At 38.5% G+C, this 20,960-nt stretch overlaps 1 protein-coding gene across 1 annotated transcript in view; it reads left to right on the forward strand.

Moving 5' to 3' along the window:
* Window positions 1–20,960, forward strand: part of SYT16 (synaptotagmin 16) — a 122,474-nt gene that overhangs the window by 99,828 nt on the left and 1,686 nt on the right. Inside the window, exon 5 of the mRNA XM_027111762.1 lies at window positions 1,079–1,268. Within this exon, the coding sequence (XP_026967563.1) occupies window positions 1,079–1,268 (190 nt within the window). The remainder of the gene's footprint in view (window positions 1–1,078; window positions 1,269–20,960) is intronic.

The following is a 20,960-nucleotide window of genomic DNA, read 5'->3' on the forward strand; positions in this document are numbered from 1 at the left end:
TTGGGTTATCATCATCCAGACAGCAGGGGCTATAAGGCATCTATCAAAACCACCTAGCCCTGTAGTTTACAAATTGTGTTCCATGAAAGCCTCCATGGGCTCTACAGGGATGTCCATGGCTTGGTAAACAGGGTAGTTTCCTAAGTTGTGAAGAATATTTAATTTCTTTCAATGCATGTATTTATTGGGGTTCCTGATAAGAAGTTTTAGGAAATGATTGCAGATGTTGAGAAGAAAGGTTGGAGCAGTTGTGGGACCGGGAGGCTGGCTTGCCTGCCCCTCAGGCTCCACTCCCACTCATGCTCCTTGAGTGAGAGTCAACGTCCTGATCTACTTTGCTTTCCTCCTCCCAGTGTGTCTGGTGCATAGAGGTGGGTGCTTTAGAGAAGGACATGCATGAATACATGACACAAAGTGTGGAGTCCCCTGGTACCTGCAAGGTCTCTAAGATGCACTGTCCATGTGCCAGCTTCCTCACTAAACAGTTGTAAAAGTGTTCACGTTCAATATAATTCATCTCCTTAGGAAGAAAAAATGTAGCATCTGCCATATTCCTGACAACCCGAAAAAGCAGAACCAGGGGCCAAATGTCCTATGGGTTGGTAGACGGCCAGTGATCATTTCTTTTCTGGTGAAGACAAAATGCCTCCTGTATTGCTACATTCCTCAAGAGGCTGCAGAGAACAGAAGCAGAGCTCATGCCTGGAGTGGACGGGTTCCATATGGGTCTAATATAGACTCATTGAAATTTAGGTCTGTATTAAGTGTCCTGTTAGCTCTCCATGTATCTTCCAGGGTTTGATTTACACTAGTAATAACATCTTCGTCCGTTTTGTCTTTAGAGAGGAAAGAGTGAATGGAGACAGTTCTTGAAACAAATATGTCTGCTAATAATGCAGGGGATCCCATCCAAAACTGCGTTCCCCAGGCCCTATTATCATTCACACCAAGTGCGCCATTAGTAATCTTTGGCAGCAGTGGAGACTGGGCCACAATTTCACCAAACATAATATCGGCTTTCTGTAAGGGAGAGGAGCGCAGTGGGGCCAATGGATCCTTTGTTGTTCTTCTCCTCCAGAGTGGAGAGTCTCCGCTCAGCCCATCTGCAGTTTCTCACAGTGACAGTGCTTCATCCACGCAGTCGCTGTCACATGGAGGGGCGCCAGAGCTGCTGGTGGGGCTATCATACAATGCCACAACGGGGCGATTATCCGTGGAGATGATCAAAGGCAGCCATTTCCGAAACCTCGCGGTTAACAGAGTGCCTGGTAAGTTCATGCCTGTACCCCCAGCTCTGGTCTTCCCAGAGACAGGAAGAAGGCTGTGTCTGCCTTCATCTCAATTCTCTAACTTTTACAATAAAAATGATCTTGGTGTGACTTAGACACGTTTTTACCAAGTGATACCTCTGGATTTTTCAAATGCCTTTCTGTTTAATTAGATTGAAGCCTCCTTCGATATCTGGATGCATCTTGATACAAAATAGGCTGGCTTCTACGTGTAGATCGTTAAAGGGGAAAAAGAATGATGTCTTTTCAGCAACATAACATATATGAACAATTCAAATCTGCTAATAGGTCCCAGGTCCTCAAATACGTTTAAAGAGACAGAGCTCAGTCTTTGGAGCCAGGCAGTTTTGGGATCTAATTCCAGCTCTACTCATTCACCTGCTAGCTTTGCTCTGATCCTATACAATTTACCTCTCTTTTCTGAATCTCAGCAGACTCATCTGGAACAAAGGAATATTAATAGTACCTTTCTCATGGGTGGTTTTGGGTTTAAAAAAAATGATTTATGTAGAACATTCAGTGCCTGACACATAGTGAGCGTTCAAGAAATGTGAGTGGTTATGTGGTTGATGGTGGAGGAGGTGGAACAGGAAGATGTGGGGCAATCCAGGCCTGACTCACCAGGGCAGCTTCTGAGATCACACCTGGAAAGAGCAGCTCAAGACATACTCGCACAGCTGCCGTCCAGGGCTCAGGAAGCCAGAATAAAGATGCTGTGGCTGCTGCTGCCAAATTGCCTCTCAATACCCAAGAAGCTGGAGATTGCACCTTGGAATAATGCTGCTAAAAAAATCAGCTCATCTTTAATGATCTTGCTTATCAGCAAAAACAGCTTAAGAAAGGGTGGGAAGATGGTTTCTGCCTCACTTCTGCCTTCTGGCTCTCATGCAACCATATCTAATTTGAGGAATCTAATTTATATCTAGAATTCTAGCTGCAAGAGAGTCTGGAAAATGCTGTTGAAATTCCAGCCTTTTGAGTCCGAGAAGGTAAAATAGAAGTGGGTAGAGTGGAGCATAAGTGAGGGTGTCCACCCCAGGCAGCCAAAACTTGCTGAAATAAGGACGAAGTCAGCCTTGATAGGCTGCAAGAGGCAATGGACTCCGGCCTCACATGTCAGCATCCCATGAAGAGCCAGCTGAGCTGGTAGAAAAAGGTCAGCTCCTACAACCAAATCTGGGCTCTCACTCCTTTTAGTCTTTAACTGTGCTGCCGCCCACAATGTCTCTGTTCAATAGTATCTTGTTACTCAGTCTGTGTTAAAGGCATTAGAGCAAGTTAGTAAGGAAAGCCCAGCACTCTGGAGAACAGAAGAGACCAGAGGCATAGGCCATATTCTGTATCGACTCTCAGAACCAGGTAAGAGCTATTTAAAATCCATAATAGGTGTTGATTATTAATTGCATGGCTAGACTCTTTTTTCCAGATACAGCATTTTTTTTTTTTTTTTCCAAAAAAAAAAAGCTCTGGATTTACTGCTTTCCCTGCAGAGCCTTTTCTGATCTCTTTCCCTGTCTTCCTGAGATTTGGTGAGATCTGAAAATTTTTCAGGGAAGAACATGGTGCAGCTGCAGAGAATGATGCGGAGGTGGATCACACAATCATGGCCTATTCCAGTACATGCTGGGAAGCTTTAATTTGCATGCTGGGTCATCCCAGGCAATACAGGGGAGAAGGACAGCATGGTGGCTAAGAAAGCATCAACTGGAGTGTGCCAATCTAAGGTCTTTGTCACTTACTAGGTGTGAGCTACTAAACTTTTTCGACTCTCAGTTTCCTCATCTGTAAAATGGGATCATAATAATATATACTTTCTAGGTAGGGATACTACATATAAAGCTGTGATGTTGAGAATGGTGCTCGTGAAACTTCATGCATTTCTATATAAAAGAAAATATGCCATAGAGGAAACTCTTATAACAAATATTTAAAACTGAGTAGGAAAAAAGGCAAGTCCTCATTTTGAAACTGATTTCCAGAAGTTTAAGTCAGTTTGGCATTTACATGATTTTTCATAGAATAGTGCTACAGTTTAACTGACAAATGTAACTGACATGCTGTATCTTTGTGACCAAAGTAATAGAAGACAGTGTTGCTGTGATGCTATTAATTAAAGCAGAAACCCAATAGTGAAGACAAAAGTTTTTTGTTTACATAGAATGCTGGTACTTGAGGAAAAGCCAGTTTAATTAGGAGGGGTTGAGAAAGTAGAAGGTTCTTTTGTGGAGATTCTGAAAGGGACCTCTTGGTACTTTCAAGGGCTTGAGATGTTGACGACATTGGTCCTTCATTATGTCTCACTTCCTTACACCACTAACAGGACTTTGGCAGTCATCAGGCAAGCTTAGGATACAATTTTAGTTCCCATATGGAACAGAATAAGAGAGAGAGAGGATGAGGGAACAATAGTTTTATGACGTAACTGAGCATTGTTGGAAGAAAGAGGGTGTGAAGGGGAGAGGATGCAAGCTGGAAGATGAATAGGCCTGGAGCGGGGAGTGGAGGAGGGAGGCGGCAAAGTGCACTCATCTCCCTGTTGAAGGTGGAAGGAGGGCAGGCTTAGCCTCAGAGCCCTGTGTCAGAGTGCACCCCAAGGGAGCTGCCTGCCAGGGGAAAGTTTCACCGGTAGAAACGTGTGTGAGGGTCACAAATCCTGTGCTTGAGACCCTCATCTCAGAGGCGGTGACCTCTGCAGAAAGGGGACATCAATCCTGCCTTGCAGGCTGGCTATGATAATGTGAAGAATGGTTCTTAGGGAAGCCCAAAGGAAAAGAGGTTGAGCCTGTGGAGTGGGGACTTCTCCTCTCTAGAATATTGAAGGTGCTAAATCTTGATGGAAAGAGACAAAGGCTGGGATTTAGAAGAGAGAATCTTTTGCATCAAAATATATCATGAACCAAAAGATAACTGTGAACTTGCCAACTTGATCCAGCTAGATGACTATTCTGGTATTTTAAACTTTTCTTTCTAAGCAAGATAGAGGAGAGGTGGACAAATAATAGATGGAGTTCCTCTTCTCTTTTAGGGTCTTAGAAGAAATAAACCAATGAGATGTAAGCTCCCCTCCCAAGATTTTTGAGACAAATCCTTGGGGGAGAAGGCTCGGTGAAAGGCAGGTTTTGCTCCAATGGGCAGGAGCTGGTGGGAACATTCCTAGAGATGAGTCTCTACCACACCTTGCCCCGCCCCCACCCCGCCCCCCACCCCAGAATGGTTAAAACTTAAAAGACAGATTCCCTCAAGTATTGGTGAGGCTGTGGAGAATACATTCTTAGTGATTGTGTAAAATGGAATAACAGCTTTGTGAAGAGGCTTGGTAGTTTCTTATATAGGTAAACATGCACTGAAAATCCAGCAGTTCCATTCTTAGGCATTTACCCATAAGTTTAAAAAAAAAAACAGGAACAAGAATGTTTGTAGCAGCTTTACTCATAGTATGGAAAAATTGCAAAGAGCCCTTATGTCCTCATGAATGAATAAACAAATTAAGATATATTTCCATAGTGGAATACTATTCAGCAATATAAAAGGAACGAAATTAACTGAGGCATTCAACAACATGGAGGAATCTCAAAATCACACTGAGTACCTACTGTATGATTCCATTTATATGAGGTTCTAAAACAGGCAAAACTTATTTACATATAGTGAAGAAAAGCAGAAGAGGAGTGGTTGCTTCAGGATTGGTATTGGCATCAAGATGGACTGGGCATGAACATGAGGGAATATTCTGGGGTGATGGACATATTCTACATTTTGATAGGGGTGTGGGTTAAATGGATGTTTGCATTTGTTAAAACTTACTGAATTGTACTAGGCTTTGTGCATTTCACTGCATGTAAATTTTACCTTATAATAGAAAAGAGCCGTAAATTATTGAACTCTAGTTAATGAAACACATGCTGAAACGTTTAGGGGTAAAGAACAATGATGGCTACAGCTGTGATGGATTGATGGATAGATAGATGCATAGATATGTGAAAAAGCAAATGCTGTTAGCTCAGGCTACCATAACAGAAATACCATAGGTTGGATGGCTTAGACAACAGAAATTTACTTCTCACAGTTCTGGAGGCTGGGAAGTTCAAGATCAAGGTATCAGGTGATTTGGTTCCTGATGAGAACCCTCTTCCTGGTTTGTAGACAGACATCTTCTTGCTGTATCTTCACATGGCGGAGACAGAAAACATCTTTCTCATGTCTGTTCTTATAAGGGCACTAATCCCATTCATTAGGGTGGAGCCCTCATGACCTAATTATCTCCCAAAGATCCCACATTCAAATAGCATCACATCGGGGATTAGGGCTTCAACATATGAATTTTGGGAGGATACATACATTCAGTCCATAGCATAAATGGAGAAAAATATAACAATTGAAGAATCTAGGTGATGGGTATATGGGTATCCACTGTATAATTATTTTGAATTTTCAGCATATTTGAAAATCTGTTATGAAATAATGTGCATGAAAATCTGGTCTGGTCTGGAATAGTTCAGCTGGGCCAGGTAGATAAAAATAAAACAAGAGTCTAGCCATTGATAGGAGCTACGGTGGTGGGCATTACATTTTTTTTTTTTAATTATGATGACATCTCAAGTTTCGACCTTATTCCTTTGACTCAGTTTTGGATGGAATAGACAGGGTACCAAGCAAATGAACCTGCAGGCATCTCCTGTAGCATCCTCCATAAACCACATCCATCCCAAGACAAAGTATGTGGTTGGGCATTTCTTTATTTCTAACTTTAACCTTTTCTCTATTCATCAGACAGATAGATAGAAAGGTAGGCAGGTTTTTATACCTCCCTCCCTCCCTCCCTTTCTTCCTTCCTTCCTTCCTTTCATTCCGGTGAAAATGCCCGTATTATAAAAATTTAAATATGTATATATATATTTCAAATCCTAGGTGGGCTAGGGAAGATAAAATAGGCTATTTGAAAATTACTGAAACTATTCCATAGAACCTATTCAGAAACAATATATAAGCAAGTTAACAAAATGAACTAATCTTAGCTCAGGTCAGGTAACAGTGTGCCAAGAACCATTCCAGGCACTTTCAAGGTAAAATCTCACTTAGTACATGTGGTCAGTGTTATCATTTTTGCTGTTAAGATGGTACAGGCTAGTCTACAAATCCGATGGCAAGAGATAGTTTCCACATCTGTACATGGCAGATGGTCCAGGTGAAAAAGCCTCTTATTGTGCCTTCTAGACATCTGAAATCCTGATAGACTTTCTTTTTTTCATTTATTTCTGATCTTTATGATTTATTTTTTATTTTTTTATTATTTTTAATTTTCTTAGTTTTTAACATCTTTATTAGAGTATAATTGCTTTACAATGGTGTGTCAGTTTCTGCTTTATAACAAAGTGAATCAGTTATACATATACATATGTCCCCATATCTCTTCCCTCTTGCATCTCCCTCCCTCCCACCCTCCCTATCCCACCCCTCTAGGTGCTCACAAAGCACTGAGCTGATCTCCCTGTGCTATGTGGCTGCTTCCCACTAGCTATCTGTTTTACATTTGGTAGTATATATATGTCTATGCCACTCTCTCACTTTGTCCCAGCTTACCCTTCCCCCTCCCCATATCCTCAAATCCATTCTCTAGTAGGTCTGCATCTTTATTCCCATCTTGCCCCTAGCTTCTTATGACCATTTTCTTTTTCTTTTTTTTCCTTTTTTAGATTCCATATATATGTGTTAGCATACGGTATTTGTTTTTCTCTTTCTGACTTACTTCACTCTGTATGACAGTCTCTAGGTCCATCCAACTCACTACAAATAACTCAGTTTAGCTTTTTATGGCTGAGTAATATTCCATTGCTGATACACATTTACAGAAGCTTTTGAAAAAGTTACCATTGAGAATTAGAAATATTTGGTTATCTTCTGAATTTGGCTTCATGGGAAAGCAATCCACTAACAATTTAGCAGCTCTGTTCTGTTCTTTTCCTGGGCTTGCCACCCAGTTACTGCATGGCCTCGACATTTGATTTAACCTCTCTGAATTTAATTTCTCTCCCTATTAAATAAGGTTAACTAGATAATATTACTGATACAAGTCTACGTTTTTTAAAAAAGTATTAGCTGTTCTGTTGGCAGGTTTTCTTTCTCCGTCCTTCTACAATGCATTACTGCACTGTGTATATATACACCCATATAATGGTCCTTGTCAAAAACTATCATTAAGATGTCCCCTCCAGTTAAAAACAACAAGTTCCCCAGCCTCTCAGCATGTGCATGATTAGCCACATGTGATAATTACATCCCAAATGATAATACTTACAGCAGCAGCACATTAACCTTGTTAGGTACTCACAGTAGCAGAGACTAGAGGAAGGAAAAACAAAAAAGCAAAGCAAGCTGGCTCGTGTTTAGTGTGAAGAACAAGTGGGATGCAGGGGGGTACACTCTACAGATGGAAGGCAGGGGAAAAATGGACTACATGGAAATGAACAGATATAGGACATACCACCTTCTTTTAAAGCTAAGTATAGCGAGTACTTACTAATAGCCATTATGTGCTTAGAATTAGGGCCAATTCATATGAAGATTTGTATGTGGCAATAACTTATTGATTGCATATGGGATATTCCTATACTTACATCATCTCATTTAATTCTCACAACAATATCAAAGTTAGAAAATCTGAAAAGCAACAGGGGAGAAAATACAGTTACCATGGTATGTGAGTTATATCTCAATAAAGCTGCTTTTTTTTTTTTAAAAAAAAACAGCTTTCTGCAGAAGAATGACAGTCAGACTAAGGACAGGCTTATTAACAGCAACGATAGAAAGCTGAGGACAAGGGGGGGAATATCATCAAAGAGAAAAAAGTACTCTCAACTTACTATTCTTTTCGAGTGAAGGAAGAATAAAGATCTTTTTCACAAAGTTTGAAAGGGTTTATCAGTGGAAGAGCTACTAACTGATGTTATTTCAGGGAGAAAGAAATCGAACTTAGAAGGAAGTAGTGAAGTGCAAGAAAGGAAAATGAACAACAAGAACAAAAAGATCAACATGTAGGTAAAGGTAAGCATATATAAACTGCATAAAGCAGAAACAACAATAGTAGGAAACATACCTAATGTTGGGACTACAACAACAACGTGGAAATGAAATTCCGGGCAGGAATAGCATGAAGGATACGAAGGGGAGATGGGAATCAAAGAATTCTAAGGTACTTATGTTGCTTAAAAAGAGGGTAGACGTATTGATTCATTTTAGACATTAAGTCAAGTGTACATGTTAAAATTTCCAACTTTCAAACCAGTAGGGAGGCTAAATTAGAATAAAGAAAATTCAGTTAATCCAGTAGAAAGCAGAAAGAGATATTTAAAAGCCTAGAAAATGCAGAATAGATAGCACAAACCAAAACAATAAAAATAAATCAAAATATATCAGTGATCATAATAAATGTAAAGGGACTAAGACTGCTATGTAAAAGGTAAATATAACATTAGATTAATATTTCTCTTCCTCCCAATCTCTCCCTGTCCCCCTCCTCACATCCTCTCACATATACTGCAGTTTATATTGCGCCCACATAGCCTCACAATGTATAAGAAAAAGAAATACTAATTACCAACAAATTGGGTTTAGTTCAGGAATGCAAGAATGACTTAATATTAGGAAAATCTACTGCAGTTCACATACCAATTGATTTATGAGAAAACCTGATCATGTCAATAGTTGCAAAAGAAGCTCTTGATAAAATGCACTATCCATTATTGATAAAAATAACTCAAAGCAGAGGAATAATAGAAGGTGTATTCGTATAGACTAGGCTATGATGCAACGACAAATTCTGCAGAGTTCGTGGCTTAACAGCAAAGGTTTATTTCTCCCTTGCATCACAGTCCAAAGTAAAGCAGGTGCCTTTCCTCTAAGCTGTGACTAAGGCATACAGGTTCTTTCCATTTAATGAGGTGATAATATTATATTCAAAATGTGACCTGCTTTGTTGTCATGGAAGGGGAAGAGACGGGGGAGTGGTTGCCTATAGCTGTGATTGGAGGTGATATTTACCACTTCTCATATTCTATTATTCAGACCTCAGTCACATGGCTCAGTCAACTAAAATCTGGTGTGAAGCCTACATCCTTAATTTGATACTTAACCTGAGTCACTATCACATTATTCCCCTAAGAAGGTTTACTGGGCCTTTGTTGTTTGAAGCCTTTTAAAATCCGTCTCTTACTGTTTGGAGGTCTGGAAGCAAGGAACTTTTCCAACCACAGAAAGGTCTGAATTTCAGGATTCTCTTTTTCCTTGCACATTGGTCAGTTCTTTCCCAAGCTTACTTTTCACCCTCACCCCCCAAATAAAGCTAGTAGTACAAATACACACTTCTAACGTTCTGTTTTTCAGTCTGTTTCCTTAGTTCTATAAACATTAGGCATATGCTCTTCCTTCCAAGTTATAGCAGATGGTGGTTTTACTATCACATAATATGGATTATGGATCTCCATTGTTCTAGCCTCTGATATTAGTTTCTTCATCACCTGGCACCCAACTTCTAGGCCAGTGGTCATTCTTGTGTTTTTATTTTGGTAGCATTCCAGTTCAGATTACCAGTTACTATATCAGTCAGATTTTGTCAGGAAAATACAAAATAGGTATTTTGAGTCAGAAGTTGTTTCTTACAGGTTTTAAGCATGGGAAGGCTTGTGATAAATGTCAAGAAAGCTCTCCAGGAAACCCAGAAGTATAGGTATCACAGGAAAGATGCCAGTACGGTCTGAGCTGTGTACATATGAAAGGGATGATTCTCATAAGGATGTTTGAACACCATGGGGGAAAACCCTAATTTGCCATCTGCTTGCTAATGCCTGTACACATGCCTGCAACTGGGACTAGAGGGCTGTGGAAACGCTTTCCTTCTACTTTCCAGTCTCATACAAGTTGCTTTCATTAGTGGACTCTAACTGGGATCTTACTGCAAGAGATTCAGGGGAATGTAATTTTATGTTTCATAAGGGAAAGAGCTTAGAAAGGTAGAAATGGTATTAAATATCAACAACTAGTTTGTGTTACGGAAGGGAACTTGCTTAACCTTGATAGTGGGTGTTTTAAGAAAATAGACACTAGCCATCATTCTTAATCCTGAAATCCCCTTAAAGTCAAGAATGAAGTAAGGGTTCCCACTAGCATCACTCTCACTCAGCATTAGACTGGAAACTCAAGGCAATTCAGTAGAATAAGAAAAAGAAATAAAAATTAAAGCTTGAGAGGAGGAAACAAAACTGCCATTATTTGTAGAAAATATGATTGTCTACATTAAAAATACAAAAAAACCTACAATTTTAAACTAATAACATTTTTTAAAATACAAACTTGTTTTCTAATACGTCAAGGACAGTTAGAAAGTGGAGTTTTAACACATGGATATTTACAAAAGTAACAGTACCTATGGTACGAAAGGATAACATTAATAAAAGATGAGTAAGAAAATTATTTTTAAAATCACAACACTGTTTGAAAGACACAAAAGAAAACTAAATAGATAAACCATGTTCATTGTTTAGAATAATCTATATTGTGAAAATAACAGCTTTCCCCAAATTAATCTATATACCCAGTATGATCCCAATCAAAATCCCCACAGATTTATTTTAGTGTATTTTTTTTTCTTTTTAAAAAAAGAGTTTGACAAACTGATTCTCAAATTCATATGCAAGAGCCAATTAAATGAAGCAAGAGCTTAAAATAACTAAAATAGCTTTTAAAAAGATGACAGAAGGATTCTACTGAGCAGATCAAAATATATTCTAAAATGATAAATATTATCAAGTTAGGGAAAGGACACTAAAGCTGGACACGATATCTGATCGACATTATATTACAAATCAGCTGGGAGATAATGGGCTATTAAATGAATAATGCTTCCCATATAGGAAAAAATAATTAGATCCCTACTTTATACCACACACAAAGATCAGTTTAAGGTGGATTAAAGATCAGATGTGGAAAACAAACTCTTAAGACTCATAGGAGAAATGTGGAAGACTGTTGGGTTTGGGTAGGATTTCTTAAACAATTTTTTAAAATATGTCAACTGAAAAAGAAAACATTGATAAATATGACTCCACAAAAATTTAAAGCATTTATACTACAGAAGTTACTACACAGAGGAAAAGGATAAGTTACAGGCAGGGAGAAGATATTAGCAATAAAAATAACAAAATTTTGTCTCTAGAATTTGTAAAGAGCCAGTAATCTACTCCTAGGTATGTATTAGAGAAATTCTCAAATATTGGTACAATGTAAAATATAGAAAAATGTTCACTGAATCTTTTCACTTTTTGGTTATTATAAGCAATTAAAATGTCCATTAATTAAGATTATGAATAAATTGTGGTTTATTAATATACTGGAACATTATATGGCACTTGAATCACAGGTGTATATATAATATAGGTAATATAAAAAATTTAATGCTGAATGCAAAAAAGGCAAGTTTTGGGAGGACATACAGTAAAACATTAAATACTTTTTAAATGTGCAGAATACTGTTAAGTGTATTTTGGATATCTTTATTTATAGCTATTTATATAGTGAAAGGCTAAAAACATACATGAAGATGATGAGCTGCAAATCCAGGAGAGGAATTACCTTTAGTGATAGAGGAAACCAAACAGGATCTAGGAGGGATACTCAAGGATCTTCAATTATAACACTTTATTTCCTAAAAATCAAACAAAAAGCAAAAAGGTCCATAGTAAATAAAACAAATGCTAAATATCACAAGTCTGCATACTTGGGTATGTGTACTATTATTCTCTCTTATGTATGTTGAAAATATTTTATAATTATGAATACATTAGAAGCTAAGGGGAGGTTAAATGACCAAATTCTTTCCCTTACCCAGAGAATTGTGGTGCCACACTCCCACCCCCTCCCCGAGGCTGAGTCTATTACAATTGGTAGACCGTCATGCTGCCCACTGGCAGGTGTCTTGTATGAGCTATTTAACTAACTACTGTGGTTAGTTAAATAGTTAGGTATTATATTGTTTCTTTGGAAAAATGACTTCTGAGTCCCAAATGACATAATTTTGTGCCATGATATATTGGAGATATTTTACTGTCATAATTTTTTTGGTGCATGTGGTATCTTCCTTTATGGAGAAAGAGACAAGTGACCCATAGAGCAGTTGGCAGGCTGGGTCAGAAGAACAGCATCCAGGACGATCTAGGGATTGGGACCCATTCATCCTGTTGTTGATGGTTTTGACACCAAGAGGCGTCTGAATCATCAGCAGAAGATAAATACTGCTCAGTGGGAGGAGGAACAAAGATGGCAGAGTAGAAGGACATGCTCTCACTCCCTCTTGAGAGAACACCAGAATCACAACTAGCTGCTGGACAATCATTGACAGGAAGACACTGGAACTCACCGGAAAAGATACCCCACATCCAAAGACAAAGGAGAAGCCACAATGAGATGGTAGGAGGGGAGCAATCACAGTAAAATCAAATTCCATAACTGGTGGGTGGGTGACTCACAGACTGGAGAACATTTATACCACAGAAGTCCACCCACTGGAGTGAGAGTTCTGAGCCCCATGTCAGACTTCACAACCTGGGGGTCCGGCAACGGGAGGAGGAATTCCTAGAGAATCAGACTTTGAAGCCTAGTGGAAATTGATTGCAGGACTTCGACAGGACTGGGAGAAACAGAGACTCCACTCTTCGGGGACACACACAAAGTAGTGTGTGTATCGGGACCCAGGGGAAGGAGCAGTGACCCCAGGGGAGACTGAATCAGACCTACCTGCTAGTGTTTGAGGGTCTCCTGCAGAGGCCAGGGGGTGGACTGTGGCTCACCGTAGGGACAAGGACACTGGCAGTAGAAGTTCTGGGAAGTATTCCTTGGCATGAGCCCTCCTAGAGTCTGTCATTAGCCCCACCAAAGAGCCCAGGTAGGCTCCAGTGTTGGGTTGCCTCAGGCTAAACAAGCAACAGGGAGGGAACCCAGACCCACCCATCAACAGTCAAGTGGATTAGAGTTTTACTGAGCTCTGCCCACCAAAGCAACAGTCAGCTCTACCCACCAGCAGTCCCTCCCATCAAGCCTCTTAGATAGCCTCATCCACCAGAGGGCAGACAGCAGAAGCAAGAACTACAATCCTGCAGCCTGTGGAACAAAAACCACATTCACAGAAAGATAGACAAGATGAAAAGGCAGAGGGCTATGTACCAGAGGAAGGAACAAGATAACCCCCCAGAAAAACAACTAAATGAAGTGGAGATAGGCAACCTTCCAGAAAAAGAATTCAGAATGATGATAGTGGAGATGATCCAGGACCTCGGAAAAAGACTGGAGGCAAAGATCGAGAAGATGCAAGAAATGTTTAACAAAGCCCTAGAAGAATTAAAGAACAAACAAACAGAAATGAACAATACAATAACTGAAATGAAAACTACACTAGAAGGAATCAATAGCAGAATAACTGAGTCAGAAGAACGGAAAAGTGACCTGGAAGACAGAATGGTGGAGTGCACTGCTGTGTAACAGACTAAAGAAAAAAGAATGAAAAGAACTGAAGACAGCCTAAGAGACTTCTGGGACAACATTAAATGCAACAACATTCGCATTATAGGGGTCCCAGAAAGAGAAGAGAGAGAAAAAGGACCAGAGAAAATATTTGAAGAGATTATAGTCAAAAACTTCCCTAACATGGGAAAGGAAATAGCCACCTAAGTCCAGGAAGCACAGAGAATCCCATAAAGGATAAACCCAAGGAGAAACACGCTGAGACACACAGTAATCAAATTGGCAAAAATTAAAGACAAAGAAAAATTACTGAAAGCAGCAAGGGAAAAATGACAAATAACATACAAGGGAACTCCCATAAGGTTAACAGCTGATTTCTCACCAGAAACTCTACAAGCCAGAAGGGAGTGGCATGATATACTTAAAATGATGAAAGGGAAGAATTTACAACCAAGATTACTCTACCCAGCAAGGATCACATTCAGATTCCATGGAGAAATAAAAAGCTTTACAGACAAACAAAAGCTAAGAGAATTCATCACCACCAAACCAGCTCTACAACAAATGCTAAAGGAACTTCTCTGAGTGGGAAACACAAGAGGAGAAAAGGACCTACAAAATCAAACCCAAAACAATTAAGAAAATGGTCATAGGAACATACATATCGATAATTACCTTAAACGTGAATGCATTAAATGCTCCAACCAAAATACACAGACTTGCTGAATGGATACAAAAACAAGACCCATCTATATGCTGTCTACAAGAGACCCACTTCAGACCTAGGGACACATACAGACTGAAAGTGAGGGGATGGAAAAAGATATTCCGTGCAAATGGAAATCAAAAGAAAGCTGGAGTAGCTATACTCATATCAGATAAAATAGACTTTAAAATAAGAACTGTTACAAGAGACAAGGAACGACACTATGTAATGATCAAGGGATCAATCCAAGAAGAAGATATAACAATTATAAATATATATGCACCCAACATAGGAGCACCTCAATACATAAGGCAACTGCTAATGGCTATAAAAGAGGAAATCGACAGCAATACAATAATAGTGGAGGACTTTAACACCTCACTTACACCAATGGACAGACCATCCAAAATGAAAATAAATAAGGAAACAGAAGCTTTAAATGACACATTAGACCAGATAGATTTAATTAATATTTATAGGACATTCCATCCAAAAACAGCAGATTACACTTTCTTCTCAAGTGCGCACGGAACATTCTCCAGGATAGATGACATCTTGTGTGACAAATCAAGCCTCAGTAAATTTAAGAAAATTGAAATCATATCAAGCATCTTTTCTGACCACAACGCTATGAGATTAGAAATGAATTACAGGGAAAAAACCGTAAAAAACGTGAACGCATGGAGGCTAAACAATATGTTACTAAATAACCAAGAGATCACTGAAGAAATCAAAGAGGAAATCAATACCTAGAGACAAATGACAATGAAAACATGACAATCCAAAACCTATGGGATGCAGCAAAAGCAGTTCTAAGAGGGAAGTTTATAGCTATACAAGCCTACCTCAAGAAAACAAGAAAAATCTCAAGTAAACAATCTAACCTTACACCTAGAGGAACTAGAAAAAGAAGAACAAACAAAACCCAAAATTAACAGAAGGAAAGAAATCATAAAGATCAGAGCAGAAATAAATGAAATAGAAACAAAGAAAACAACAGCAAAGATCAATAAAACTAAAAGCTGGTTCTTTGAGAAGATCAACAAAATTGATAAACCATTAGCCAGACGGATCAAGAAAAATAGGGAGAGGACTCAAATTAATAATATTAGAAATGCAAAAGGAGAGGTTAAAACAGACACCACAGAACTCTATGCCAATAAAACGGACAACCTGGAAGAAATGGACAAATTCTTAGAAAGGTATAACCTTCCAAGATTGAACCATGAAGAAACAGAAAATATGAACAGACCAATCACAAGTGATGAAATTGAAACTGTGAATAAAAATCTTCCAACAACAAAAGTCCAGGACCAGATGGCCTCACAGGTGAATTCTGTCAAACATTTAGAGAAGAGCTAACACCCATCCTTCTCAAACTCTTCCAAAAAATTGCAGGGGAAGGAATACTCCCAAACTCATTCTATGAGGCCACCATCACCCTGATACCAAGACCAGACAAAGATACTACAAAAAAAGAAAATTACAGACCAATATCACTGATGAATATAGATGCAAAAATCCTCAACAAAATACTAGCAAACAGAATCTAACAACACATTAAAAGGATCATAGACCACAGTCAAGTGGGATTTATCCCAGGGATGCAAGGATTCTTCAATATATGCAAATCAATCAACGTGATACACCATATTAACAAATTGAAGAATAAAAAACATATGATCATCTCAATAGATGCAGAAAAAACTTTTGACAAAATTCAACACCCATTTATGATAAAAACTCTCCAGAAAGTGGGCATAGAGGGAACCTACCTCAACATAATAAAGGCCATATATGACAAACCCACAGAAAACATCATTCTCAATGGTGAAAAACTGAAAGCGTTTCCTCTAAGGTCAGGAACGAGACAAGGATGTCTGCTCTCACCACTATTATTCAACATAGTTTTGGAAGTCCTAGCCATGGCAATCAGAGAAGAAAAAGCAATGAAAGGAATACAAATTGGAAAAGAAGAAGTAAAACTGTCACTGTTTGCAGATGACATGATACTATACATAGAGAATCCTAAAAATGCCACCAGAAAACTACTAGAGCTAATCAATGAATTTGGTAAAGTTGCAGGATACAAAATTAATGCACTGAAATCTCCTGCATTCCTATACACTAATGATGAAAAATCTGAAACAGAAATTATGGAAACACTCCCATTTACCATTGCAACAGAAAGAATAAAATACCTAGGAATAAACCTACCTAGCGAGACAAGAGACCTGTATGCAGAAAACTATAAGACACTGATGAAAGAAATTAAAGATGATACCAACAGATGGAGAGATATACCATGTTCTTGGATTGGAAGAGTCAGTATTGTGAAAATGACTATACTACCCAAAGCAATCTACAGATTCAATGCAATCCCTATCAAATTACCAATGGCAGTTTTTATGGAACTAGAACAAAAAGTCTTAAAATTTGTATGGAGACATAAAAGACCCCGAATAGCCAAAGCAGTCTTGAGGGAAAGAAACGGAGCTGGAGGAATCAGACTCCCTGACTTCAGACTATACTACAAAGCTACAGTAATCAAACAATATGGTACTGGCACAAAAACAGAAACATAGATTAATGGAACAAGATAGAAAGCCCAGAGATAAACCCACACACCTGTGGTCCACTAATCTATGACAAAGGAGGCAAAGATATACAATGGAGAAAAGACAGTCTCTTCAATAAGTGGTGCTGGGAAAACTGGGCAGCTACATGTAAAAGAATGAAATTAGACCACTCTCTAACACCATACACAAAACTAAACTCAAACTGGATTAGAGACCTAAATGTAAGACTGGACACTATAAAACTCTTAGAGGAAAGCATAGGAAGAACACTGTTTGACATAATCACAGGAAGATCTTTTATGACCCACCTCCTAGAGTAATGGAAATAAAAATAAATAAATGGGACCTAATGAAAATTCAAAGCTTTTGCACAGCAAAGGAAACCATAAACAAGACGAAAAGACAACCCTCAGAATGGGAGAAAATATTTGCAAACGAATCAGTGGACAAAGGATTAATCTCCAAAATATATAAATAGCTCATGCAGCTCAATATTAAAAAAACAAACAACCCAATCCGAAGACTGGCTGAAGACCCAAATAGACATTTCTCCAAAGAAGACATACAGATAGCCGTGAAGCACATGAGAAGCTGCTCAACATCACTAATTACTAGAGAAATGCAAATCAAAACTACAATGAGGTATCACCTCACACCAGTTAGAATGGGCTTCATCAGAAAATCTATAAACAACAAATGCTGGAGAGGGTGTGGAGAAAAGGGAACCCTCTTGCACTGTTGGTGGGAATGTAAATTGAATCAGTCACTATGGAGAACAGTATGGAGGTTCCTTAAAAAACTAAAAATAGAATTACCATATGATCCAGCAATCCCACTACCGGGCGTATACCCGGAGAAAACCGTAGTTCAAAAAGACACATGCTCCCCAATGTTCATTGCAGCACTATTTACAATAGCCAGGTCATGGAAGCAACCTAAATGCCCGTCGACAGATGAATGGATAAAGAAGTTGTGGTACATATATACAATGAAATATTAACCATAAAAAGGAACGAAATTGAGTCATTTGTTGAGACATGGATGGATTAGAGACTGTCATACAGAGTGAAGTAAGTCAGAAAGAGAAAAACAAATATCGTATATTAACGCATATATGTGGAACGTAGAAAAATGGTACAGATGAACTGGTTTGCAGGGCAGAAGTTGAGACACAGATGTAGAGAACAAACGTATGGACACCAAGGGGGGAAAACCATGGTGGGGTGGGGATGGTGGTGTGCTGAATTGGGTGATTGGGATTGACATGTATACACTGATGTGTATAAAATTGATGACTAATAAGAACCTGCAGTATAAAAAAACAAACAAACAAAAAACAACTAATACTAAACTTTCTTTGAGTTATTTGTTGAAATATGTTAATATAAATGTTTCAGATATTACATGAAATTTCTGAAAATCTTATATGTTCTGGTATAATGTTATAAGTCATAATTCTAGTTAATACTTTAAAATGTATATCTCAGAAATAACTATATTTCCTTGTCAATTGCATTATTATGAACTTTCATCAAATCTTTAACCATGGTCGTTTTTAAGTCTTTTGTCATTTACAGACAGTTCTGGGTGTACTGTGATGCTTTTGCAAAAATGTTCCTATAAAAGGGTTTCATCTTCAAGGAATTCATGGAAAAAACTCTGACAAGTACAGGTTTCTGGTAACTGACTATACTGGTGAACTGAATCAATAAGCATTTTCAGAACTCTAATGGAAAACTGATGAATTCATAAAAGTGCTAACAAAAGATCAAGATGAAAAATAAATTACATGGGACTGAGTGAACTGATGAGGATGATTATAATTTTTATGACTTTCTGTTTTAATAAAAAAAAATGCTACTCGGTGGTGCTCTGCAGCAAGTATTATCAATTCCAAAGAATTAAAACAGAGCTCACTTAAGTTGCATATTTACTTGATTCTTTCTCTTCCATTCCGACTGGTGCTCATCAGATTAAGTCATTGAACCCCCAAAGACCCCAGCCTTACTCCCCACTATTCCTCACAAGTAGAATTTTCTGGGCACAGCCCTGGGTCACTAAGAATTAAGCACATTATTACAGCCAATAAAAGGTTCTCTTTTGAGCTGGAATGATCAGCAACATTTCTCTTCTTCTAGTCAGGTGTCCTCAGACTGGATTGTTTATAAAATTATTATTTCCCCCTTTTGTCATACAGGTACAATTCAGCTTCATTGATGGTGTTTTGGGAGTAAGTAGCCTTTCTCATAATTAGAAAATGATCTTCTGACAGGATAAAGCTGGAAATTGCTCTCTTTGTGAAATGAGCAGTTCTTTGTCTGAAAGATTGATTCAATTTTCACTGCCATAACTGGTAGCAGAATTGCCAGACCAGTTTGGTGACTGGATTGAACTTTTCCTACAGGAATTGTGTAGCTGTCCAGCTGCAGAAACACAAGTTCACTCCCCCATTGTTGGTTTTCTGACAGCTTTTTCCATAGAGTAGTTTGAAGATTGGAGAGCCCTGTTTTTGAGACAGAGGAGTGTTTTTCACACGTGAAGTGTAATTTCACACCTTGTGTTTCTCAGCAGATAACTGCATAAAATAACATATCAAACCAGAATAGAAAAAGATCAACAAAGAAAGAAAACTGCAGGTTGTAATTTGTTTCCTATCTTACAATGCTCTTGTGGAGAACAGTAAATTACAGAGCTCTGGGTTTACACTTTAAAAAGTTTGACTGGTTGTTAGGTGGGAAAGTGAGCAGTAAACACTAATCAGCATTTAGCCTGCAGAATGTACAGAATGTACAGAATTATAAAATTCGGGAAACACCGGAACTTGTAGATTTTTTTTAAAGGATAGGACACATAAATTAGTGGTAAAATCTGTAGTTAAGAGTAAGTCAAGAAATTGATAAATGATTTTAATAAAAATAGAATTTTCTTAGGATATAATTTTCTTTGTAATTATCCATTCAGGAATTTTAGTAAAAGTAATAGACTATGTTAGTACTTACTTTCTATAAATGACTAAACCTATGATGCTAGTCACCATCTCATGGCATTCTAGTGCAGGGGTTATAAAATGAGGGGTTTAGCTCCATTTTGCAAGTTTGAAAACTTAAGTCCAAAAGAAAAAAGAAAGTTGAGCCTCCTGGCTGGTCATAGACATTCATTACAAAACATTTAATATTTACTGAGTGTCTACCACATGTTAGGCATTACCCCAGGCACGGGGGTACAGTGGTAAACAGGGCAGTCTCTCTTTCTCCCATCTGGGAACTGACAGTTTTGCAGACAAGTAAGCAGGCAATGGAAATACTGGGTAATAAGTGCTGAGAGAAGCTAAAACTAGATTTTGATGGAGCCCACAGATGGTCAGCATGGGGGCAAGTGGTCAGCAAAGATTCCAGGATAAGATGACATCCAAACTAAACTAATGAATAGAAGTCATGTGAAGGTAGATATCATTCGGGATATCAGGGCATGTGTAGCTTATGCAGAAGTGAAAGGGAAAGACAGCAGAGTGGGTTGGAAGGATAAGGTATTCAGTGTAGTGGGGATGCAGTGTATAAAGGTAATGGTGGTGCATAATGAAACTGGAAGAGAAAAGTGTCAGGGTATGTGGTCTATACCGAGAAATTTAGCTTTTATCCTGAGACTAGTGGGATGTGTTGAAGGTTTAGTCTTTGTTTATTAGGGAGAGTGACACAACCAGATCTGCATTTTACAGAGACCCCTCTGACAATCCAGTGAGTGGAGATCAGTGAAGAAACATGCAGTGATGCGAGTGGGAAATGCTGGTGACCTGAGCTGATGGTGTACACTGAGAGTTCAGTGGCATTGGGATGCAAGGAAGTGGGTGGATTTGGGAGCTATTGAGGAGGTAGAATCAAC

Source organism: Aethalodelphis obliquidens, unplaced genomic scaffold, assembly GCF_003676395.1.
Source record: "Aethalodelphis obliquidens isolate GAN/ISIS:26980383/991018 unplaced genomic scaffold, ASM367639v1 scaffold10, whole genome shotgun sequence".
In the NCBI taxonomy this organism is placed as follows: Eukaryota; Metazoa; Chordata; class Mammalia; order Artiodactyla; family Delphinidae; genus Aethalodelphis; species Aethalodelphis obliquidens.